This window comes from Phoca vitulina, unplaced genomic scaffold (assembly GCF_004348235.1).
Source record: "Phoca vitulina isolate PV1807 unplaced genomic scaffold, GSC_HSeal_1.0 scaffold20, whole genome shotgun sequence".
Classification (NCBI taxonomy): domain Eukaryota; kingdom Metazoa; phylum Chordata; class Mammalia; order Carnivora; family Phocidae; genus Phoca; species Phoca vitulina.
The window spans coordinates 25,232,501-25,259,393 of NW_022589723.1; the positions used below are offsets into that span (position 1 = coordinate 25,232,501).

The 26,893-nt window shown below is 38.8% G+C and overlaps 1 protein-coding gene across 2 annotated transcripts in view; it reads left to right on the top strand.

Moving 5' to 3' along the window:
- Nucleotides 1–343: 343 nt before the first annotated feature.
- The window catches only part of MINDY2 (MINDY lysine 48 deubiquitinase 2), a 72,610-nt gene continuing 46,060 nt past the window's right edge, over nt 344–26,893 (top strand). Inside the window, exons 1-3 of one of the 2 annotated variants that reach the window (XM_032417037.1) lie at nt 344–1,356; nt 12,281–12,338; nt 25,549–25,613. In XM_032417037.1, coding sequence (XP_032272928.1) covers nt 499–1,356; nt 12,281–12,338; nt 25,549–25,613 — 981 coding nt within the window. In that variant the 5' untranslated portion in view covers nt 344–498. The remainder of the gene's footprint in view (nt 1,357–12,280; nt 12,339–25,548; nt 25,614–26,893) is intronic. The other variant, XM_032417036.1, reaches the window with a different exon arrangement.

Here is a 26,893-nt window from a genome sequence, read left to right on the forward strand (position 1 = left end):
TTTCCAAATAACACAAACACCACCAACTCCCCATTCTTGAGCCCTAGGCTGGGCCACACACAACCCAGATCAGAAGGGTCACAACAAACTAGACACCGCCCGCCTCGCCTTTAAAGAAGCCGCGCGCGGCCGGGCTGCCCCAGAGTTCAACTTCCGGCCACATAGTGAAAGGATGTTTTCCTTCTGGTCACGCCCTCCTAGCCACGCCCGCCACGCCCCGCCTTCCGAGTCCGAGCTCTGGCAGGCGGGCGCGCAGGAGGGGCGGGGCCGCATGGGGGCCGCTGCGCGGTTCGGCCTCACCCGGCGGCGCGCAGGCTCGCCCGGAGCCAGCGGTTAGCGCGGTGGCGCGCGCGCGCGCGCCGGTGCCCTCCCCGTGACGTGCCTGGCCGAGGCCGCGCAAGGGCGCTATTGCTGCCAGTGCCGCTGTCATGGCGTCTGAGGCGCTGGCTGAAGAGAACCCGCCGCGGTCTCTTTAGAGTGAGGGGCTGGCGGCTGGGTATGGAGAGCGGCCCCGGGAGCCTGCAGCCGCTAGAACACGGGGTGGCCGCCGAGCCAGCGCCAGAGACAGGTTCTCCGCAGGAAGGGCAACCGGAGACCAGGCTCGCCGCTGGGGATGGTCCTGGAGTATGGGCGGCGGAGAGCAGCGACGGGAATGGGCAGGGGGCGGCGGCCGCCGGAAGGAGCCTCTCGGACTCGGTTTCTCCCGCCGGCTCTCCTCAGGTTCCCGGACCCTGCAGCTCCTTCCCGGGCTTGGACTTAAAGGAGAGCGATTTGAAGAATCCTTCCGCCCAGAAGACGCCTCCGAGAGGGCAGCAGAAGGTGACCGCCTCTCCGGAGACAGCCGAGGCCGGAGCGGACCATGGATCGGGTCCGGCCGGAGACGCCGGCCCCCGCCCGGATGCCGCCGGCACCTGCCGGGCAGAGTTGGCGGCCGCCGGGTCCGAGGAGCCCAGCAGCGCTGGCGGCCTCAGCAGCAGTTGCAGCGACCCGAGCCCTCCTGGGGAATCGCCGAGCCTGGACTCCCTGGAGTCGTTCTCTAACCTGCATTCTTTCCCCAGTAGCTCTGAGTTTAATAGTGAGGAGGGAGTGGAGAACAGGGTCCCTGGGGAGGAGGAGGAGGAGGGCGCGGGCGCGGCGGTGTTGCCCGGGGCTGTGCCTCTGTGCCGAGAAGAGGAGGAGGAGGAGGGGGAGGAAGCTCAGGTATTGGCCGCTTCCAAGGAACGCTTCCCGGGACAGTCTGTCTATCACATCAAGTGGATCCAGTGGAAGGAAGAGAACACACCCATCATCACTCAGAATGAGAATGGACCCTGCCCTTTGCTGGCCATCCTCAATGTTTTGCTTCTGGCCTGGAAGGTACATTCTGCAGCTTTCTATTTCCTACCGCTTTTTTTGGGGGGGGGGGACGGGGTGAAGAAGCTGCTGCATGTCAGCTGACGGCTTCTTCTTTCCTCATTCATCAGTACTCTGTTCTCTTGAAATTCATTATGGGACTCCTTTGTCCAAAGAATATTCTTATATGTATTTCCTAAAGAATTGCCGGCAACCCCAGGTCTCTCAAGTGTTTAAATAAGAGTTCAGGCTGATGTACTTAAAAACAACTAGGACTTAAACATCCTTGGGGCGCCTGGGTGGCTCAGTTGGTTAAGCGACTGCCTTCGGCTCAGGTCATGATCCTGGAGTCCCGGGATCGAGTCCCGCATCGGGCTCCCTGCTCGGCAGGGAGTCTGCTTCTCCCTCTGACCCTCCCCCCTCTCATGTGCTGTCTCTCTCATTCTCTCTCTCTCAAATAAATAAATAAAATCTTTAAAAAACAAACAAACAAACAAACAAACAAAAAAACATCCTAAACCCTAGGAATATTTTTTTAACTATATTTTTCTACGTTTCCTTCTTACTGACCTTGTCACATATGCAAAAGAGTGAAGAATTGGGGAAAATGATCTTCAGAAGTTAATATCAATCCGTGTTATCAAGGAGCAAGTTTTGATGGTTATGTTTAGTCGATTTTCCAACTAATACTTGTGCCATTGGGTGTAGATATTTAAGGAAATGGTGACAGGGAAGATGTGGCCCCTTTGACAAATTCCATTTAAGGGAAAGCATTGGTCTGAGCCCAAATACCATAACTTCTTAGTTTTCAAAGATTATGTTTTCATTCTATGCCTGATTTTTACTTGCCTTGTTTCTTTGGCTCTATTTAGATAGTTTGGCATTATTACTAGTAACCTCGCATCAGAATATGTTAAGGGAACTAAAACTGTAATGACTAAAATAAGAAAAGACATAGTCAAGGTAAAGGAACAAAAAAAGGAAGGGCTCTTCAAAACTTAAGTATATCCAGGACTCAGTTATGTATAATTGAAGTGTCTTACTCAAGCTTGCAGTTTTAGGGTGCTGAGAAGAAGCATCTTATAGCACACATTTTATTTCCAAATTGATAATTATATCTGTTGATAAAATGTTTCCTAGAAAAAAATATCCTGGATTATTCTGACCAGTTAGGAAGAAAATCAAGTAAAGAGAATAGTATTTCTTATGTGCCTTCATTTTCCTGTTACTAGCAAGGGCTGATGCAAAAGAAATAAAATTAGAAACCTTGGGAGTATCTGGTACATAAGGGCACTCAAATGTTTGTTGAAGACTGCCTGCTTTTGAAAAGCTGTTGAGCTATTTGGGGTTGCATCATTGATTTACTTGAAATTATTAAAGGACAATGCAAGACAAAGCACTATAAATATAAATATGTTTATATAAATACAAATTTTTAGGTTATAGAAAACAGATGGAAATGTATTAGATATTCCAAAAGGGGAAATTTTTCTTTGTTTTGGCATAGTCCCAGAGAGCTTCATGGAATTTGTGGTCTTGAACCAAGCTTTTAAGGAAAAGTAGAATTTAAAATAATAGGGAAGGGGCGCCTGGGTGGCTCAGTCGTTAAGCGTCTGCCTTCGGCTCAGGTCATGATCCCAGGGTCCTGGGATCGAGCCCCGCATCGGGCTCCCTGCTCAGCGGGAAGCCTGCTTCTCCCTCTCCCACTCCTCCTGCTTGTGTTGCCTCTTTTACTGTGTCTCTCTCTGTCAAATAAATAAATAAAATCTTTAAAAAAATAAAATAATAGGGAAATGGAATTCTGGGAGAGGGAAGGGTGTAAACAGAAGGGATGAAAATAGAATGGATAGTGTGTGTGTGTGTGTGTGTGTGTGTGTGTGTGTGTTTGGATGAAAGAAGTATTTAAGTTCATACTGGTGAATAATAAAAAATAAGATTGAAAAGGTGAAGAGCCACTTGATGAAGGCCCTTTAGGGTCAGAGTCGGGAGTTAGACTTGATATATGGGCCGAAATCCCCAGGTTTTTTTGTAGGAAGGAATAACAGTTTCCTTTAGGCTTTTCTCTTCTCTTAGTTTCCATACAGTACTGCAGAAGTTCAGAGTTGCTCCTTCCTCTGGTCTGGAATTTTGGGAGATAAATGAGCATTTAATTGTCTCTTTCAGAGACATGGCTTTGATTGAATGATCAAACGTTTGAATTCCCACTAGGGGTGAGGTACTAGAAATACAAAAACAAGATGCAAGTCTGCCCTCATGTAGCTCACTATTAGGAGACAGATGTATAAATAATTACAGTGTAATGTGATAAGTTCTAATGTGCCTTGGGATTATAGAGGGAAGGGTAACTGGGGATGGGATATATCAAGGGAAAGCTTTCTAGAAGAGGTAACCTACGAACTGGGTCTGAAGGATGAGTGAGAGAAGGCCTTTCAGGCAGAAGGAATAGTGTCTTCAAAGATGGTGAAGCAGAGGGTGCCTGGGTGGCTCAGTCGTTAAGTGTCTGCCTTCGGCTCAGGTGGGATCGAGTCCCACATCGGGCTCCCTGCTCGGCAGGAGGCCTGCTTCTCCCTCTCCCACTCCCCCTGCTTGTGTTCCTGCTCTCGCTATCTCTCTCTCTGTCAAATAAATAAATAAAATCTTAAAAAAAAAAAAAAAAGATGGTGAAGCAGAAAAAGATTTGTTTTTTTTTCCTGATTCCAACCTTGGTCGGGAGTGCAGAGGAAGAGGGGAAGGAAATGGTAATAGCAGAACATAAAATTGATAGGTTGGGTTAGACTGTTAAAGAGCAGGCGTGATAATTAATTTGGAGGATATTTTATAAATCTGTGGCTTTTAGCCTTCTTTCTGCCTCCAGGCTATGGCTACACACAAATAATACTCATCAGTAATCATCAATAGGGAGACAGGTAAAGAGATGAAAGGTCTGATAAAGCGGTGTTCTCTAAGTGAGCCAGGGGTGCTAGATGTCAGAAATATTTTCATAATACTAAGATGTTATTTGCCTTTTCATTCTCATTCTTTCACAAGTGTCAGTGGAGTTTCCCAGGCTATGTGATGTGTGGTGACATCATTCCTCTGACAGGAATGTGTGCTTACGTATTCTTCTGTTTAAAAATTTTCTCAATTTTCATTTCTAGTATGGTCAATATGAGTAGATATAACCTACATAGACAAAAGCTCTTCGGAGGACTGTAATTTTTAGGACTATAATGGTCCTGACACTAAAAGGTTTGAGAAATGCTACAGTAAAGAAAAATAGTAAATATGTTATGAAAGTAGCAGTCAGATTTCAGAAGACCCATCACTAGTGATGTTTACACTTTATATTTAGCTGATAATAGGGAACTATTAAAAATTACTGGACAGAGGAATAACGTGATAAAAGTGGTCTTGTTCGCTTGAGATTAGACTAAGGGTAAGATTGTAGTGAGTGTAGCAGGAAGAATGGATGAGGATAACCCTTTTGGATGGGGAATTCTCTGCCCCTTCTCTTTGATGAGGATAATGTTGCAGCCTAAATGATGAACTGATCACTAACTGGACATAGGAAATGAAGGAGACCAACCCCACCTTTTCTGCTCTGGGTAATGGAGATTAATTGGGTCATTCAAAAGATAGAGAATATGTTTTAGGTGGGAGATGTCAAAGTTTGGTTGTGTCAAGTTGGAAATGTCTGATAGGGGGACATGATGATATAAATATTCATCATGCCTCTGAAAGCATGGAGTGGGTCTCTGGGAAGAGGTCAAATTATAGAGAAAAACTGAATAGGGGAGTTACTGAATAGATGTAAGTGTGGTAGCTTACTTGCCATAAGTGTGAGAATAAATGAATACTCCATAGGGAGTGGTGAACAGTAATTCTCAGCTTTTTTCCATCCCAATATATGTGGGGAACTACAAATTGCCAGCTTAATTCCTCCCTGTAATTCCACCCTGTAATTCCCCATGCCATCTTCAGTGGACATAGAGAAAACAGAGAAACAAAGATTAAACTTAGTGGGGAAAAAGGCATGCTAAGCATTAAGGGTGAGAGAGTGTAAAAGAAACTAGTATAGGCATAATTTAAGATATTGAGAACTGGAAATAGGACAATGTCATGATAGTAGTCTTGGAGAGAGAGACTGTCATAAAGTGGTCAGTTACTGTCAAGTGCAACAGCATCAAGGAGCTATTGGAGGAGGAAAGACTTTTCCAAAAAAAGGACAGGTGTGAGGACAAGGTTGCCGAAAGTCAGGATAATATGACTCCTCATAATAGGTGGTAAAGTTCTCTTCAGAGGAAAGGAACAACAATCTCATTTTCTGAAGTAATGGAAGAAATGGGACAAGGAAGATAGACAAGGTCATGTTAAGGTAGTGAGGCAGGGGGAGCCTGCGTGACTCAGTCAGTTGAGCAGCTGACTCTTGGTATTCGTCATGATTTCAGGGTACTGGGATCCAGGCCCTGCAAGGCCCTGCATCATTGAGCTCCACGCTCAGCAGGGAGTCTGTCTGTGGATTCTCTCTCTCCCTCTCCCTTTGCCTCCTTGCCCAGCTTGCTCACATGCGCTCTCTATATATAAAATAAATAAATCTTAAAAAAAAGAGAGAGATAGAGAGAGAGGCAGATGGAAATTGAGGCCTCATTCTCCCATTTTGGCAGAATAACAATTGACCTGGTCAGTAATAACTATCGAACTTGTCAGTAATTAGCAAGGAGAGGTTGTAAAACATGGAGGGGAGGATTTTGTGAGAAAGGTACGTTGTATTTTAAAGAAATTCTAATCTCATGGAGGTTATGTCTAGGAATTTGAGGCATAAATAGAAAGTAGTAAGTAGTAATGGATAAATTGGGGGTACTCTTTAAAAACTTTTAGAATATCAATTTTGCTTTGTTTTTGTTTTTTTCCCCCCAGTAGTTCTCTAATACCTAGAAATAGGAGCAGGAAGAATGGCTCATTAGAGTTATATCAGGGATTGGGCTTTTCAAAAACTGATTTATGGAGAGCCAATGGAATTAGAGTTGAAAAATGAAACAGTTGATTGTTTCTTTTGGGGGAGGTGAAGTAATGGGAAAAATCAATAAACTAAACATCTTGGGAGGATTTGAGTGATTCAAAGAAAGTAAGTGCCGTGGTTCTGGGTGAGAGATGACAGTTAAAATTATCAAACAGACTGTGTTGGAAATATTGGAGTTTTAATTATAAGTGTTGCTTTAGGACTGATGAAGAGTAGATGATCATTCATAATCTCTGAAATAGTTGAGCTGTAATAATCCAACAAATCAAGAAAGAAGGAAACCTATTTGTTAAATTTAATTCAAGCTCAAATTTCTAATTCTGTTTAACTGACACCAGGTAAATTTACCTAAATTTATGCTTTGGAATACATTTTCATTTTGCTTCTTTACTTTAGACTATACTTGGTGTTTTTTATAGTTTTTCTTTAATCTTTCATTTTATCTATCAAAAACAATGCCATCTATATGGTATATTTGAAGGCTGTGACCCATTTATTTAGATGTGTTTAGGGGTGCCTGGCTGGCTCAGTCTGTAGGTAATGCGACTCTTGATCTTGGGGTTGTGAGTTCAAGCCCCACATATAGTAAAGAGATCACTATTATTTTTCTATTTTGTGTAACTTAAATATTGCATTATGTAACATTTTTTAAAGTTTCTGCCTTAATATCTTTATGTTTATGAAAGTATTACTTTGGGGTGCCTGGGTGGCTCAGTTGGTTAAGCATTGCCTTCAGCTCATGTCATGATCCCTGGGTCCTGGGATCAAGCACTGTCCCCCCCATGGGGCTCCCTGCTCAGTGGGGAGTCTGCTTTTCTCTCTCCCTCCGACCCTCCCCCCTGCTTGTGCTCTCGCTTGTGCACTCTCTCTCAAATGAATAAAGAAAATATCTCAAAAATCTCTAAATAAATAAATAAAATCTTTTCTAAAAAGTATTTTTTATATTTAATATAAATATTAGAAAATATTTAATAACAAATATTAATGTATACATATAGTAGATACATATGTACACATATTCATTGATTATCATTGATTAAAACAATGATGATTTTTTTTTCTTTATTCATTTGAGAGAGAGAGAGCAAGCAGGGGTAGGGCAGAGGGAGAGGGAGAGAGAATCCCAAGCAGACTCTCTGCTGATCAGGGAACCTGGCGCAGGGCTCTGTCCTAGGACACTGGAATCACGACCTGAGCCACAACCAAGAGTCAGACGCTCAACAGACTGAGCCACCCAGGCACCCCATATTACTTTAATAATAGAGGGAATCCCTACTTTGTCATACTTTTGTTTTCTTTTTCTTTTTTTTTTAAAGATTTTATTTATTTATTTGAGAGCAGAGTGAGAGAGAGGGCACACAAGTGGGGGGGGGGCAGAGAGAGAGAGAGAGAAGCAGGCTCTCTGCTTGAGCATTGTTTCCTTCTACAAACTTAACTTCCCTTACCAGATTTCTCATTCATATTGATTATATGGATCTTAATTTTTAGAATCTCCTGAATCTTAGAGTTAACCTCAGTTATTCTTTCCCCATCGTCCTCTACTTTTCTTTCTTTTTTTTTTTTAAGATTTATTTATTTATTAGAGAGAGAGAGGGAGAGAGAGAATCTTCAAGCAGGCTCCTCCCTGAACGCAGATCCCATCACACTCTATCTCATGACCCATGAGATCATGACCTGAGCCAAAATCAAGAGTTGGACGCTTAACCTACTGAGCCATCCAGGCACCCCTCATCCTTCACTTCACAAAGTTCTGTCAGTTCTTCATTTAAAATATATTTCAGATGATGTTTTACATAAGATTTGTGTTGAAAGGAAGTGTTTTGCTGTAAAGTCTGTAAATACTGGTATAATGGAAAGGGTAACTGGCTTTGGAGTTCAGTCTCAGTTTACATCATAGCTTTGCTACTTTGGACAAATTAACTTTTCAGTGCATTAGTTTATTCTTTGAATGAAGGTAATAAAATCTTCTTCATAGGATTGTTGTGGATTAAGGATAACATGCAAATTGAATGACAATTAGTTCAATATATTAAAATTTTTTTCTAACTTTCCTAAAGAGCAGAGATTGGCAAATACTCAATTTTTTATCTTCTCAAGTAACTCCCCAACTTATAGAGGTGTTATAATTCAAACTGTATATTTCTGACTTTTTATTGGTATTCCAGTTAAACATTTAATAATATTCTTTGGTCACTTTTGTACTTACCATCACCTATATAAACTGCTTATTTCTTAGTTATTACTGGGTCTCCTGCATTTCTCTACTCCCCTCAGAATATCAAAATCATAGGTATCAAAATCTTGGCATATCATTTTTGGGATTTTTGCATTCTTGTTTAAGATTTTATTAATACTGTACATGGAAGATTTGTTTTTATTTTTTTAATTTATTTTTAATTTTTTTAAATTAAATTTTTGATCTTGCTTGAGTCTATTCTCAAATACACTTCACTCTTCAGATGAGTAAGAATTACAGAATAATTTGGCTGAATTAATGAGGTTTTACCGTATAGTTGAATATTTGGAGTTGGAGTAGCTATTTCCTTTTGTTAACTTAAATATTATTGCTGTGGTTACATTATTAATTTGCTCAGGAAATCCAGTTAATTCAGTAAAATGTTAGTTCTAGGAGAGGACATAATTTATTTTCCTAGACTCTATTTGGACTCTTAATTTGGAGCTATGTATTACTATATGCTGAGAAGCTTTGCTCATGTTTTAGGAAGAATATTTAAACTGCTTAAGAGAGTACCTTTCAACTACCTTTATATACATTAAAGTACTCATGTACTTAAGAACAATATGTTATAGATTATTACTAAAAGAAGACCACCTAAGAACCTAGGTCATACTTCATTTGAGTTGTTTCATTGTAAAATTTAAAATTTAGAGATTCAGACAAAATACCGTACTTGTTAATTCTATATTCTTAGCTAGTTATTCCCTAACCTGTTTTTTCTTTTATAAAATCTAAAGAGACAAAGGAGTGAAAGTCATTGGATCATTAACAAAACCTTTGGCACTTGTTTTTGAGGTGATGGTGGTAGAGGAAAGCAAAAAGAGAATCAAGCTTTCAGGAAGATCATTTTGTGGTTTAGAAAAAAAAAGATCTGTTGACAGCTTCACAGTATTAGTGAGAAGTAGGTGTTCCTTCTCAATTCTGTTTATTTGTCCTTAGTTTTAATGACTATCCGGAATATGTTATTGGCTAGGATTCAGGAAATGAGTATTTCACTGAGTCTGCTTGTGAATAAGTCAGTTAAAATATTTGTATACTGTTGTCCCACTTCTTAATCAGTATAGAGGTGTCATTTTCTTTTTCAAATGTTTGAAACAACACATGGTAGGCAGTTGTTGTTATTTGGAAATTTCAAGGCTAAACCCTGAAATCATGTTTGTAGAAATCTAGAATTATACTATGTTTTTCCCAAGTACATATACTTGTTAGTGCCTTTGTTTCTTATTTTGACAGAAACGCCACAATTGACAATTCTGCTAATTCTTATTTTGACAATTTTATAAGAGGATTGCTACTTTAACCAAAGCAGAGGATAAGCTATCTGTTTGTGGAATTTTCTGCTGAATATTATTCTGACTGAACCTGTCTGGAATAAAAGAATATATAGGTCTTATTTAAGAAACATTTTTAGGTGTAAGTGGGACTTTTAGATTGTTCTGACAATTATTCAGAATATAAACATTCACAGTGAATATAAACTACTGGTTTAAATATCAGACTTTTAATAGTGCTACTGAAATAGCTTGATAAAATAGTCTATAGTGATAAAATATTCTATAGTAAACAGTTTAAATAATCTAAAGCAGGAATCAACAAACTTTTCCCATAAAGGATCAGAGAGTAAGTAAATATTTTAGGCTTTGTGGGCTCTTTGATCTCTCGTAAAGATTCAACTCTATTATTGTTGTGCAAAAACAGCCAAAACTATACATAAGCAATGAGAGTGTTGCAATAGAACTTTATTTAGAAAAGCAGGCAGGAGACCATAATTTGCCAATGAATTTCAGTTTAAAAATATACCATATAGGGGAACTCTCTACTTTCTGCTCAATTTTCTGTAAACCTAAAGCTGCTTAAAAAAAAAAAAAAATCTATTAAAATTTTTTGAGAAATATGACACAGGAAAAAAAATGATTTAGAATCAAGTGATGATCAAAACCTCCATGGCATCTCTTAGTTTTCACTGAGTGATAAATCCCCTGGATGACAAAATTGTAAGCATTAATTGTCATGTATGCTCTCAGAGGGTACCAAACTGTTCTGTTTTACAGAGATCTGTTTTGGAACTTATTTTATTCATTGATTAAAACAAACAAAATATTGTGACATGCTATTACCACATTTGCTAACATAAACACCAGAGCACCTTCTTCAACACTTGGAGGAATTGTTGGAAAAATTGATGATTTAAATGATTTCCTTGGTTGAACAGAAAATAATTCCCAAAAAATAACTCCTGGAGAATTTTAAATTACATTACTGTTCTCCTGTCATTGATACTTAATTACTTCGAGTTTCCATCCTACAGTATTTATTTTTCTTCTCTCCTATGAATATACCACAGAGTATGCTTTTGAATAAGTCAGTTAAAATATTTATAACCATTGGCTGTAATATCTGTGTGTAACTCATCTGACAATTCAATTGAAACGTTAATGTAGACTAATGTGTTGCAGCTGAATTAACTTTAGAAACTTAAATATGATTGTAACGTATGTATCTACTTTTAACCTTTTTATTGTAAACTATAACACATAGAATACATAAACAGAGATGTATAGTTTAACAAGTTACTGTAAAAAAAAATGTCAGTGGAACTACCATGCAAGTCCAGAAATAGAGCATTACCAGTGTCCCAGAGGCTCTTATTTTTTTTAAAGATTTATTTATTTATTTGAGAGAGTGAGCGAGCGAGCCCAGTGGGGAGGTAGAGAGGGAGAGAGAATCTCAGGCTGAGCACAGAGCCTGACGCAGGGTTTGATCCCACGACCCTGAGATGATGATCTTAGCTGAAACGAGTTAGACACTCAACCAACTGTGCCCCCTGGGCGCCCCCAGAAGGCTCTTATATGCCTCTTTCCAACTATAACTCCTTCCCTTACCCCTAGGGCCAACCATATTCTGATTTTTATAGTATCCATTTCCTTACTTTTCATTATAATTTTATCACCATGTGTGCAGCAGTAAACAATATAGTTTAATCTTGCCTGCTTTTAAACTTTGCAAGTGGAATCATACAGTGTGAATTCTTCAGTATATGACGGATACTTTTTTTTTTTAAGATTTTATCTATTTATTTGAGAGAGAGAGTGACAGCATGAGCAGGGGTAGGGGCAAAGGGAGAGGGAGAAGCAGATCCCCCACCAAGCAGGGAGCCCAATGTGGGGCTCAATCCCAGGATTCTGGGATTATGACCTGAGCCAAGGGCAGATGCTTAGCTGAGCTACCCAGGCACCCCTGACTAATACTTTAATACTGTATTCATTATAGTCATTCAATAAAAATGGCCAAGGTAAACTGAAGTAATGGGATATTGAGCTATATTCAAACTTGTCTTCAGTAAAACTGCTCCGTGGGTGACCTGTCACATGTTTGGTGCCTCTTCCTGCCCTTCAACTGCTCTAACATGTAGGACATTGTTGGAAGTGCCTAGTGACAATCGTAGTCGGTGGTGAAAGGGGTAGCACTTGGTTTTGAAAACAGATTTCTCAATGTCTCTATGAGATCTTATATCACCCTGTAAATTTTATGGTGATAAGATTGACTTTGCCATATTTTATAAAGATTAGTTGTAAAGAATTTAATAACAAACATTAATGTATACATATAGTAGATACATATGTACACATACATACTTATGTTTCTGACTGAAGAAACACTTTAATTACCTAAAACGTTTGATTTTATAGAAAAAATACTTTGTTTTTCAGGTGAAACTTCCACCGATGATGGAAATCATAACTGCTGAACAGCTGATGGAATATTTAGGTTAGTGTTGAAAAGTGGATGATTTTATATCTCTTTCAAAATAAAGTCTCCAAAGCAATATATTACCAAATTGCATCTTTCTGAAGTGCTATTATATAATCTACTTTAAAATTATAATTTTGAATCTCTTAATTAAAAATTTGTATCAGTATGTTACTGTTCTTGGGTGTTAAACCTTTTTGAAGGCTTTTTCTAACCAGCGTTAAAATTCTATAATATAAATAAGGAGACTGATAACTTCCAGAAAAGAACAAGTTACATACTAATTCCTAATAAATTGCAGAATGGGAAATGGTACAGAAATTCTGACATTGCATGTAGAAAGTGTTAAAAAAAAAAATATTGAGTAGACTGGATTAAAGACCCAGGAGGTGATTTAGAGCACCAGTATCCAAAGTATGATTCATGGACTTATACCAGTCTATGAAGTGTTAGTTACCAATCTGCAGTGATATAGGGGCTTGTGCCAAAATGTAAAACATTTACGTAAGCACACTGTTTGGTTCATCTGAAATTTTTCATAGCAAAATTTTCTTGACGAAGGAGGCAGTGTCTTAAGTTGCATTCTTATGCAAGCTTCTTATTTCAAAACAGACTAGTAATACACAGTTTGCAGACCAGCTGCTTTCAGTAGAACTTGTTTACAGAACAGATAGCAGTATATCACACTGAGGTCTTTTACAATTTAACAAATAGGAATTTATATATTTATACTGTTACCAAATAGGAAATCTTAATCCACATTTTTAGTTTTTTTAGTAATTAAATGTTTATTTTAAGAAAAATAAAAAATTTTTTTTTGGTCAGCTGGTTAGTTTGTCTACGCCATTCCAGACTACAAGCTAACTGATTTTTAATGAAATATAGGCTTAGTGAAGTAATGGAGACTGTAACTTTTGGAAGACCCTTTTCTTTATGTAATTACTATCATTTAATCCTATTCACTGGCTAGGGAAATTTCATAGTTAAGGGTAGATTACTTTGAATACCCATGTATCTGGAAATAGAATTTCTGTTTATACCTCTTTTAGTCTAGCTTAGTGATTCTTAAACTTTGTGATTTCTAAATTATGTTTCATAATTGGGAACATAATTGGGAATTATGTTTCATGGGGAAGGCTGAAATATGCTTGGTGCTTTATGAATAGCCAGTATGACTTCCAAGAAGTGTACAAAGGAGATGACATTTGAGAGGTAATGGGGTCAGGTCATATCGGGCCCTGTAGGCTATTATAGCCTGATGTTTGCTGTGAGTGAGCTTGGAAGCCATTAGAGGATTTGAACAGAGGACTGATGTGATCTGACTTTGAGTATAACAAGAATTCTCTGGCTGAAACTAGAATTTAGGAAGGAAAGGACAAGCAGGGATATCAGGAAGCTATTACAACAGAAGATGCTATTACAACCGGCAAAAGATGGTGGTGGCTTCAAACAAGGTAGTAGAAGTGGAGATTGTAAAATGTGGTCAGATTCTGGATATAGAGCTGACAGAATTTGCTGATCAGTTGAATGTAGAGTGAGAGTGGTTCACCCCATGGTTTTTGGCTTGCACAACTGGAAGGATGGCGTTAACATCAGCTGAAACAGGGAAAAAAAATGGAAGGAACATGTTTAGGGAGGAATAACAGGATTTTGGTTTTGGAATGTTTATTGACATCCAAGTGGAAATTTCAGGATGGCTGTTGGATATATAAATCTAGAGTTCAGAGGAGAGGTCTAGATCAGTGCTGTACAATAGAAATTTCTGTGATGATAGAAATGTTCGATATCTCTGCTATCTAGTTTGGTAGCTACTAGCAACATGTGGCTCTTGAGCTCTTAACATATAGCTAATGTGCCTGGGGACCTGAATATTAAATTGTTTTAATTAATTAAAATTATATAGCCATATGTTGCTACTGGCTAACGTATTGGGCAATGCAGATCTAGCCTAGAAATATACATTTGGGAGCAGACAACATATATAAATGGTAGACTGAGTGAAATCACAACGAGAATGAATGTAGATAGAGAAGGGGGAAGATCAATGGACTGAATGTGAGACATGCCAATGATTAGAAGCTGTGGAAGAAGGAAGAACAGGTATGTTCAAGCCAGGTAGAAGAAAAACAGGAGACTGATTTCCTAGAATCCAAATGAAGTTTCAATGAAAAGTAAGAGATTAACTGAACCAAATGCAGCTAATAGGTCAAGCAGTGTGAAGACTAAAAATTGACTATTGACTGAACCATAGGAGGTCACTGGTAACCTCACCATTGCATGGGAGGAAACCAGACAGGGTGGGTACAAGAGAAAATTGGAAACCTTTATACGTAGCCAGTAGCAATGTAACATAACACAGCCACTTTGGAAAATAGTTTGTCAGTTCCTTAAAAAGTTAAACTTAGTATGACCCATAATTTTACCCAAGGGAATTTGTAAAAACACACATCTATACAGAAACTTTTTTATTCTTAATAACCAAAAAAATGGAAACAACTCAAATGTCCATCCACTGATGAGTGGATAAACAAAATGTGATATATCCATACAGTGAAATATTGACCACAAAAAGGAATGTACTGATACACACTTTAATGTGGCTAAAACTTAGACATTATGCTAAGTTAAAGAAGTCAAGTTACAAAAGACCATACATTTTATGATCCCATTTATAGAGACAGAAAGTAGAATAGTGGTTGCTTGGGACTGGTGAAGAGGATAAGGGGGCAAATAGGGATTGACTGCTAATGGGTACAGAATTTCTTTTGGGGGGACAAAAATGTTCTAAAATTAAATCATGATGATTTCATAATCCTGTTAATATACTTGCAAAATATTGAATTGTATACTTTAAATGGGTTTATTGTATGATATGTGAATTACATCTCAAAGCTATTTAAAAAAAGAAAACTGGAGGAAAGAAATTGAAAAGAGTACTTTTGACAAATAGTAGAATTAGTCTTAGATAGTATAGATAGCTCCTCGGTAGCAATAAGAGGTGAGACAGAATGTATTAAAAATAGATGCAGGTAGGTGGGTAGATGTGGTTGTGGTAGCTTGTAGAAGGTCTTTTGAGTACTTTTATTTTCTCAGTGAAATAGGGAACCAGATCATCAGCTGAGAGTGAGAATGAAGAAAGAGTTGCTGGATGTGAGAGGGAAGGTATGAAATAGTTGCCTATAGAAGAATAGGAGAGTGAATGGGAGATGTGATATGTTCCTGGGCATTACCTCTGAAGTTAGTGAGAGCAGCGAGCATGGTGGTATGATTTCTCTACTCACATTTAGCTGCATGAGTATAGGCCTACATAGTGGGGGGGCAGGATTTAACCAGAGTTGGGTTTTTGCCAAGTCAGTAAGTTGAAGAAAGAGTCTAGAGAATTGAAGATGTGTGTCGAGAGTGATTATAATGATGGGCCAAGGATTTGAGTTGCATAAAGAGGAAACGAAGATATAAATGTGCTGAAAAAAAAAAATGTGATGGAGTTAAAGGATTGTAGGGGTTCTGATGGAACTTTAGAATTTTTGGAACCTGGTAATGACAAAGCTGTATGACCATGGGGAATGAGTTTCTAAGGTAAGGTAGAATATAAGATTCTTGTTGAAGAAGAGGTCAAGGAAGAGAAAGACTAGGTTATTGGATGGATTATCTCTATTAATATTGGAATTACCAAAAAATTATGTTAGGATTTGTGTTCGAGAGAGATAGTAAGCTAGGAATGAGAAGGATTGACCTGGAAGTTAATAGAGGACTGCAACCAGGTGGGTGGATGATGGGTAGTATTATTCGGTGGCGTGAGTTTTAAAACTGAGGAGTTTTAGGGAGGAAGGGGAGAGAGAATGACAACATGACAACAAGGAGCAAGTAGATATCTGCTCCACCTCCAGGCTCACTGGTAAAGAAGCATGAGAGAGAACTGTCATTTGAGAAGGCTGCAGTGTCATTAGGCAGAGCCAAATTTCCTTTAGGCATGAAGGTGAAGGGAACATTAAGAGAAGAAAATACCTGGAAGATTTTGCTCAGGAGGGTCCATGAGTTCCAGCGGACACTGAAATTCAAGATAAGAATTTAGGAGTCAGCAGTATAAAAATGGCATTTAAATCTGTGGAAATTAATGAGGGCATTCAGAGAGACAGCATAAAGAGAGATGAGAAGAGGGTCAGGATTGTCCCTGAAGTTTCCCAGCCTGGAGAGTTGGGTTAGAGCAGTGTTTCTCAATCTTTTTTTAATTATTGCCCCCTAAGGAGCCTTTGTAGACATTTTATCCTAATCACCCACTCCAGGAAATTTTAATACCACAGACATACTATATGTTTCTTCATGTACTGTGCCCTTTGAAGGCCACAAACCATTATACTAGCTAAAATATTTTTGGCCACTCCCCCAGGGAATCAGTTTTTGTCCTCCTGGGGCAACATAGCCCCTGCTGAAATGCATGGGGTAGAGGACAGAGAAGTAAGAGAAGAAGTAGCCAGTAAGATAGGAGAAGAGCCAACAGAGGGTAGTATAGTGAAACCAAGAGGAGTGTTAGAAGGAAGGAGATGGGGTATAGAATACTGGAGAGTACTCTCCAAGTGATTTGGCAACATGGAGGCTATTGTGATCTTTACAGAAACAATGTCAGTACAGTGATGGGCTGGAAATGAAGTGGTGAGTTGAAGAGCATTTAAGAGGTGAGTAAGTGGAGACCTCAAGTGCAGATAACTTTTGAGAAATTTGGCAGCAATGGGTATGAGAAGTGGGTGAGAAGTAGGAAAAGGTTTAATAGAGAACGTATGACTTGTATTGGGTTTTAAGTATAGTTAAATCTAAACCCTTGTAAAGAAGAAAAACAATGTTACAGGGCTAGGTGGAAACTATTTTAAGCTCAAGCTAGAGGTAAAAATATATAAGGCATATTTGGAGAAATGGTGAGTGAGTACAATTTGACTGTAGTTGGCAAGTCTGCATATCGTATTGTTGTTGGAATGGAGCTTGGATTAGGTGGGTTACAGCTAAACTGCAGAGTCTTTTGGGAGCCAGGTTGAGGAGTTTGGGTTTACTATACTAGGCCATTTAATCTATTTTAGTTTCTTAAATGCAGCTAATAACATGTTAAGTGTAGTTTTCAAGATGGTCTGATTGAGACCAATTAGGAAATAGTAATAGTAGCTCAGATATGGTCAAATATCAACAGATATTTGAATGTTTAATATATATAATTTAAGTGATGAGAACATGTTTCTGAGCCCAGTTTCCTATCCATCTCTTCCATATCTAATTACTGTCCACCCTACTTTCTTTGTTCTCAGATCATGACCATAATCACCTAAACCTACACTAGTACAGTAATCACTAGCCACATGTGGCTGTTGAGCACTTAAAATTTTGCCAATGTGGATTGAGATGTTCTGTAAGTATAAAATATACACTGGATTTCAAAGACTTAATGCAAAAAAAATAAAGTATCAGGAGTCTTATACTGTTGAAATGATAATATTTTTAATATACTGGGCTAAATAAATTATTTAAATTAATTTCACCTATTTTTACTTTTTTCAATGTGACTACTCCAAAATTTAAAGTTACGTATGGGCTTAAATTTGTGGCTTGCATTATATTTCTCTTGGACAGTGTTAGCCTAAACTACACTGCTACTCCACAGCTTCTAACTTCATTCAGGCTGTGCTCTCTACTGTCATAGGTTGATGCCATTTACCTAACCTCCTCCCTGAAAGGCTCATATACTCAAAAGTATGTCCCTTCTCCCCCTTTACCACTCAAAAGTATTTTTTATATAATATTTGAAATTCCCACTACTTGTCTTTTTCTTTCTTTTATTTTTCTTATCCAGCAAATACTGACTGAGCACATACTGCAGGCAAGTTATTTGGAGGTGTCAACAATGCAGTGAATGTGGCGGCATAAGTGTATTCTACTATGAAAATGTTAACATGGTATTTTTCTTGGGAGAAAATAATTAGCATGTCTTTGTATAATTTGTTAGCTAGCAAAGCCGTGAGGAAGCAGGACATAGGGTAGAGAATTTTAATAGGGAAAAAGAAAAATTGAGGAAGAAATATCTAAATCTGGGTAGATAAAAGAGGTTTGGAAGTCCTGGGTTAGGGGGACTGAACTACTAGGGGCAGCATGAAAGTAGTATCCTGGGGCACCTGGGTGGCTTAGTTGTTAAGCGTCTGCTTTCAGCTCAGGCCATGATCCCAGGGTTCTGGGATCAAGCCCCACATCGGGCTCCCTGCTCAGTGGGGAGCCTGCTTCTCCCTCTCCAACTCCCCACTGCTGTCTCTGTCAAATAAATAAATATCTTTAAAAAAATTAAAAAATTAAAAAAAGAAAGTAATATGATCCTAATGGGAGGTGGGAGAAGTAAGCAAGAATGAGGTGAGAAAAGGGATTCTGAAGACCCTGTCTTGCCAAAAGTGAACTTTATTCAAGGGCCAACCCTGCCAGAACAAGTGGTTTAATTTTCTAAGCTATTTGGATTTTCTCCTCTCGAGATTACTTCCGTTCTCTGGAGGAACCAGAGATGCTTTTAAATTAATAAGCAAATGCTAGTAGAAAGATTGTAAGACAAACCATTAATTGCTTTCTTAGCACCTAGCTAGACCACAGGGAATGGGAATTTCGATTGGCAAAAGTTAGAGGAGGAGTAAATTTTAATTTGAAAATTTCTGTTACTAGAGTATTAGAGCAGGGCCAAACATGGACGTGGCCTGTTGGAGGGTTTTGGCATTGAGAAAGGAACGTTGCAAGCTAGGATAGGGAGGTCACTGTTGAAGCATTTTAATTTTGCCCAGAGTTGACCTGTCTCTCTTTTCCTAATGCTTACTTGGGATAAGCTAACTACTGCCAAACCCTCTCTTCCAGTTTTTGGCCTAGTGTAGCTGTCAGGTTTTTGTTTCTTGATTTCTGTTTGTCTGGAATGTCCCATTAGTAGCAAAGTCTTATGGGTTCTTTTTCTGAAATTCTTTCCTCTCTCTGTGTGTATTTCACGATGTGAATTATTACAAACTCTGTTGTTTCCTCTCCCCTTCAAATTAGCGTACATAACAGTGTTATCTTCCTAAAGCATCAATTTCATACTTCACTTGTCTACTGATAAAGGTAAAGATCCCTTATGATCTTTCACAAGCAGCCAAACTTACCAACATATTATTTATGATTTTCTATTATCTGATCCAGTTTACTTGTCCAGCTGTATTTCCGACCACTCTACAACATAAAGCTTTTTTTTTAAATAAATGGCATCGTCTCTGCCTTTCCTTTCTTTTTTTAAGATTTATTTATTTTAGAGAGAGAGAGTGCATACATAAGTGGGGGGAGGGGCAAAGGGAGAGGGAGAGAGAGAAAATCCTCAAGCAGACTCCCTGCTGAGTGTGGAGCCCGACAAAGGGCTGGATTCCAGGACCCCAGGATCATGACCGGAGCCAAAATCCAGAGTCAGTTGCTTAACCAACTGAGGCACCCAGGCACCCCTACAACATAAATCTTATATATAAACCTTCTTATGAGCTGCCCATATGGCATGATGTTTCTTTCTTTCTGTTTTTTTTTTTTTTCAAAGATTTTTTTTTAAGTAACCTCTACACCCAACATGGGGCTGGAACTCACAACCCTGAGATCCAAGAGTTTGCATGCTCTACTGACTGAGCTAGCCAGGCACCCCACGGCATGATGTTTCTTTTATGTGCTTTTCTGTCACTGTTTCTCCCTCAAAGAATGCATTTTCCCTCACTGCCTTGCCAAGTTCTGCCCTTTTTCTGAATCCAGTTTAGATATGACCCCCTCTAAAGGATATTTCTAGGTGCTATAGGTTTTATCAGTATCTCTTTTCAAAATCAATTGGTACTTCAGGCATTTATTACATGTTATGCTATATTATACTTTACATCATCTCATTCTGTTTCTTGTATGTTCTTTTCCCAACCAAATTATTAGTTTTTTAAGAGAAACATTTGTTTTAGCCTATTATTAAATACTCATAGTAGACTCTCTAGACTCTATTTTTTTATTGTACTAGTATTGTTTTCATTTGTTTGTTTTTTGAGAGGGAGAGAGAGATGTGGGGGAGGTGCAGAGGGAGAGAGAGAATCTTAAGCAGGCTTCACGCCTAGTGCAGAGCCCAACGTGGGGCTTGATCTCATAACCCTAAGATCACAACCTGAGCCAAAATCAAGAGTCAGACGCTTAACCAACTGAGCCCCTGAAATAGTATTGTTAAGCAAATTCAGATATACAGGTTAGATAAGCTAGATAAAACAACACTCTTAAGAGATGATTTATTTAGATAAATAAATCTTTCTTAGAAACTCAAACTTAGTCTTTTAAAAATACCTGATTCTTTTATTACAAACTTTCCTAAAAATATAGATACCTATTGCTGCATAACACATCATCCCAAAATTCACTGGTTTAATAATGACCATTTATTATCTAACGGTGTCTGTACATCAGGAATCTAGGCATGGCTCAGCTAAGTGACTGGCTCAAGGTCTCTCATGAGGCTGCAGTCAGGGTGTCAGCTGGGGCTGCAGTCTCATCCCCGGACCCAACTCAGGAGGATCTGCTTTAAGGTTATTCACATGGTTGTTGGCAGGATTGAGTTCCTCATAGGTTGTTGGACTGAGGTCCTCAGTTCCTCACTAACCATAGCCAGAGTCCTCCTTTAGTTCCATGCCATGCAGGCCTCTCCATAAGGCAGTTCAGAACATGCCACCTGGCTTTCCTCAGAGTGAGCAAGTGGGAGAGCATCATGACAAAAGCCACAATAATTCTGTATTCTAATTTCAGAAGTGACATTTCATTATTTATGCCATTTTTTGATTCACTAGAAGTGAATTAATAAGTCCAACCCATACTCAAGGGAAGGGGATTATACAAAGATATGAATACCAGAAGATGGGAATTATTGAGGTCCATCTAAAAGTAGGCTCCATGCCAAGTGTGGAGCCCCATGTGGGGCTCGAACTCACGACCCTGAGATCAAGACCCTAGCTGAGATCAAGAGTTGGATGCCCAACCAACTGAACCACCCAGGTGCCCCTGTTGAGGTCCATCTAAGAAGCTGCCTACCTTAGCCAGGTTATTCTCTTGTGCAGAAACCTTTTCTGGTTTCAGGAAAAGAGGAGTTGTGTATTTGAGTCTTTCGCAATAATTATTCTACTCTTAGCATTTAGTGTTTTTTTTAAAAGATTTTATTTATTTATTTGACATAGAGAGAGAGAGAACAAGTAGACAGAGAGGCAGGCAGAGGGAAAGGGAGAAGCAGGCTCCCCGCTGAGCAGGGAGCCTGATGTGGGACTCGATCCCAGGACCCTGGGATCATGACCTGAGCTGAAGGCAGCCGCTTAACCGGCTGAGCCACCCAGGCGCCCCTTAGCATTTAAGTTTTATCTATGATAGCATAATCAGGGTCATTTAATATTGAATTCTAGAATGTTCTGCATCCTGACTCCACTAAGGTTTTAGTGAGGAGAGCAAGTACAGTCTTTTATCAGGATAAATACAGAACCTAAGTATAAGATACAAGTATAGTAATTGTGTCCTCAGTTATTTGAATAAGTGGTATATAAAGTTCACTTAAAGCATAGTTTTCAGTTAAATGCTATATGAAAGCCTCAACATACAAATATACAATGTGCCGTGTATGGAGAGGACTCAAAAATGGTAAGTAGACTTGCTCATAAATTTTTATGATCAGTTAATTTAGTGCTTTGGGAGTTCTTGTGCCTATGTGGAATAAAATCATTACTAGTTAGATTTGATAACTTAAAGTTCTAATTAGGGGCGCCTGGGTGGCTCAGTCATTAAGTGTCTGCCTTCAGCTCAGGTCATGATCCCAGGGTCCTGGGATCAAGCCCCACATCGGGCTCCCTGCTCAGCGGGAGGCCTGCTTCTCTGTCTCCCACTCCCCCTGTTTGTGTTCCTGCTCTCGCTATCTCTCTCTCTCTGTCAAATAAATAAATAAAATCTTTTTTAAAAAAAGTTCTAATTAAAAGAATACACAGGCGGCACCTGGGTGGCTCAGTTGGTTGAGTGTCCAACTTTGGCTCAGGTCATGATCCCGGGGTCCTGGGATCAAGCCCCACCTCGGGCTCCTGGCTCAGTGGGGAGTCTGCTGCTCCCTCTCTCTGCACTGCCCCACTCATGCTCGCTCTCAGATAAATAAATAAAATCTTTTTTTTTTAAAGATTTTATTTATTTATTTGACAGAGAGAGACACAGTGAGAGAGGGAACATAGCAGAGGGAGTGTGAGAGGGAGAAGCAGGCTTCCCGTGGAGCAGGGTCATGACCTGAGCCGAAGGCGGACGCTTAACGACTGAGCCACCCAGGCGCCCCTAAATAAAATCTTAAAACACACACACAGACACACACACAGACACACACACACACACACACAAAAAGCACAAGTAATAATATATTGATGTTCATAGGAATCTTTTGTTATCAGAGATTCTTGATGTTATCAGAAATCTCTTGTTGAAAAGCTTAAGAAAACACTTGATGCACTCTTTAGAGGTTTATTTTGAATTAGAAAAATAAAAGTTATATTAAAAACAATTTTTGGTTGCCTGGCTGATTCAGTCAGTGGGGCATGCAACTCTTGATCTCTGGGTTGTGAGTTCAAGACCCAGGTTGAGTGCAGAGATTATTTAAAAATAAAATCTTAAAAAACAAAACAAAACCCATACAGTTTTATCAATTTAGTGATTTGGGAGGCTAGGCGAGAAGTTAGTTCCATATATCACTATTTATATCAAAATAAATTCCAGATAAATTAAAGATTTAAACATTAAAAAGGTAAACAAAAAATTACATGAAGAAAGCACATGTGAATGTTTGTATATGCTTAAGAGGTAAAGATCTTTCTAAACATGACATCCAACCAGAAACCATAATAGAAGAATTTGACTTTATTAAAACTAAATATTTCTGTATGGTAAAAAAAAAAAAATAGACAAAAAGCATCACCATAAAGTCAGAATACAATATAGGGGAAAAAATATTTACCACACAGTATAACAGGAAGTGTTCTAATTCTTCCGATTGAAAAGGAGTTTTTACAGAAATAGACCCATAAATATAGAGAACAAACTGGTAGTTGCCAGAGGGGAGGTGCGTGAGGAGATGGGCAAAATGGGTGAAGGGGAGTGGGAGGGTACAGGCTTCCAGTTATGGAATGAATAAGTCATGGAGATGAAAGTTACAGCATAGGAAATATAGTCATTAATGTTGTAATAGTGCTGTATGATGACAGATGGTAGCTACACTTGTGAGCATAGCATAACATATAGAGTTGTTGAGTCACTATATTGTATACCTGAAACTAATATAACATTGTGTATCAACTATACTTCCATTTTTAAAAAAGAGCATTTTAAAAATCTTAAGGGCACCTGGGTGGCTCAGTCAATTAAGCGTCTGCCTTCAGCTCAAGTCATGATCCCAGAGTCCTGGGATCAATTGCCTGAGGTGGGCTCCCTGCTCAGTGGGGAGTCTGCTTCGCCCTCTCCCTCTGCCCCTCCTCCCCGCTCGTGCTCTCTCTCTCTCAAATAAATAAATAAAAATCTTTAATAAAAAAAATCTTAAAAAAAGAGAGGGGTGGGGTGCCTGGCTGGCTCAGTTAGTGGAGCATGCAACTCTTGGTCTCTGGGTTATGAGTTTGAGCCCCATGTTGGGTGTAGAGATTACTTAAAAATAAAATCTTTTAAAAAGTCATTTTACTAAAAAAACTTCTATAGTTCAATAAGGAAAAATGATACTTATATAGACAGGCAATTAAAAGAAAAGTGTAGGGGTGCCTGGGTGGCTCAGTTGGTTAAGTGTCTGACTCTTGGTTTCTGCTCAGGTATTGATTTCATGGGTTGTGAAATTGAGCCCACCCCTCTCAGGTTCCCTGCTCAGCATGGGGTCTGCTTAAAGATTCTCTCCCTCTGCCCCTCCTCCCACTTCCTCGCTCTCTCTTTCAAATAAATAAATCTTTAAAAAAAGGAAAGTATATATAGTTAATATATAATTAAAAAGGCAAAACATAGGGGCGCCCAGGTGGCTCAGTCAGTTAAGCATCTGACTCTTGGTTTTGGCACAGGTCATGATCTTATGGGTTGTGAGATCGAGTCCCACATTGGGCTCCACGCTTAGTGTGGAGGCGGCCTGAGATTCTATCCCCCACCCTCCCTCTCTGCTCCTTCCCCTGCTTGCATGTGCTCTTCCTCTCTCTAAAATAATCAATAAAATCTTTTTAAAAATAAAATAAAAAAGTAAAAAGGCAAAACGTAGATAAAAAAGTTACTGCATGGGGCGCCTGGGTGGCTCAGTCGTTGAGTATCTGCCTTCGGCTCGGGTCATGATCCCAGGGTCCTGGGATCGAGCCCCGCATCTGGCTCCCTGCTCGGCGGGAAGCCTGCTTCTCCCTCTCCCACTCCCCCTGCCTGTGTTCCCTCTCTCGCTGTGTCTCTCTCTGTCAAATAAATAAATAAAATCTTAAAAAAAAAATTTAAAAAAGTTACTGCGTATATTAAAATGGTATTACATACGTTAAAAAGGTGCCACATATACTAAAAGTCATACATATATTAAAAAGATGGGGGGGAAGGGTGATAACAAAAATACATATATACCGATTTCTCAAGGGCAAAAAATATTTTGTGTACTTCTTATAATGGGAAACATTTAAAACACTGATAACAGCTGTTGGTTTTTTGGGTTTTTTTTAGATTTTTTATTATTTATTTGACAGAGAGAGAGAGAAAGCACAAGTAGGGGGAGTGTCAGGCAGAGGGAGAGGGAGAAGCAGGCTCCCCGCAGGGCAGGGAGCCTACGGGGCTCAATCCCAGGACCCTGGGATCATGACCTGAGCCGAAGGCAGTTGCTTCACCAACTGAGCCACCCAGGTGACCCAATAACACCCATTCTTGAGAAAGTAATGAGGTAGCAGTTTATATTGTTGATAGCAATGAGACTTGGTACAGCCTTTTAGAGCTTTATTGTAGTGACATGGAAAAATGCTCAAATATATTGGAAAGTAGAAGTAAGTTCAAAAGCATTATAGTATGTACATTGAAAAAATATTTGAGATTATAGCAATTAGTTAACACCGATTTTTCTCTGAGTAGAACTGGGGGTCAATTTTGTGTCACTTACTTCTACAATTTATAATTAAAATCATTACCTTTGTAATGAAAAAGTAATATTTTAAAAAGGCAATTTCACAATTTCTTTTTACAGGAGATTACATGCTTGATGCAAAGCCTAAAGAAATTTCAGAAATTCAACGTTTAAACTATGAGCAGGTAATAGACACAATTTTTGTTATATTAAAATGTGTAATTTTTAACTTAATGGTTGTATTCATTGGTCTCTGTCAGTGGCTTGTAGGCATATTTGTTTTCTTATTTTACAACCCTTTAAAAATGTAAAAACCATTCTTAGCTTCAGCAAGTTTTGGCCCACAGGGCATACTTTTCCGTCTCTGCTTTATATGAACGTATATGCTATATGGAATGAAACACGGATCTACAGATCTATGTAGAATGATAACCTGGTATTTTTCTTGAAAAATTGACTTTCAATTGAATTTGTCATTGATTCATCTTTCCTCGTTTTATTTATATTTTATAATTATATTTGAGAGGAAGTTGAGTAAATGATGTCTGTTGTGTGTCACTAGGACAAAATCTTTTCCTTTGTAGTTTCAATGTATCCACATTTCTTGCATGTTTTTTAGAGATTCTATTCTGTAAAATAGGAGAAGCTCAAAACTATTGGAGCTGGAAGGAAACAAGGGGAACTTCATTTTCTTCAGTATTGTTCTTCTATTTGACAGTAAAAGGCAAGACGGAATCAGGTTCTTATAGTGAAAGGAAGTATCAGGGAAGAAACAAACATCATTGGAACCTTTATATTTACTTTCAAAGCAACATTTTTAAATACTTTTAGCAGTATCAAATTGGCTTAGGAAGCAAAACTCATTTCAGTATTGCAAATTTTTTTGAATTTGAATGATCAGATAATCTAGTCCTAATAGAATTGAAAAACCAAACGTATTGCATTGCTTCACTCTGTAAGGTAGGAAATGTGTAGCTAAAGCCAAATTGGTATGCTGTCATTTAAATTCTATTGGCATTTGTAGCTTAAAGCAGTAATTTCCAAATATTTTTTGCGTTAGGAAGTCTTTTCAAATGAAATCTCATGCTAACCTCTAATATAGAAAAGCGGTAAATGATATAAGTATAAAGTGATAAGATTCAATTTATATTATTTATCAAATTTATATCATCTCTTATTGAAATTAGTGAGGCTGTTTTGCTTAATACAAAAACTTGAAATTAGGAATTATAGATGATAGTTGCAGTTTCATATCACCCTCAACATTTGTTTATTTTTGTTGCACAGTCTTGAGAAAATCTTGATTGATGAGTAGTATTTGCCAATGATATCAGCATTTTGTTTGTTTTTTCAAGTCCATCTTGCAGTCTCAGGAAATACTTCCATTAAGGTGATCTAGACTCTTGGAAAATGATTGGAAGTAAAGTTTTGTTTCAAGTTGAAACAGTATCTAACAACCACTTAT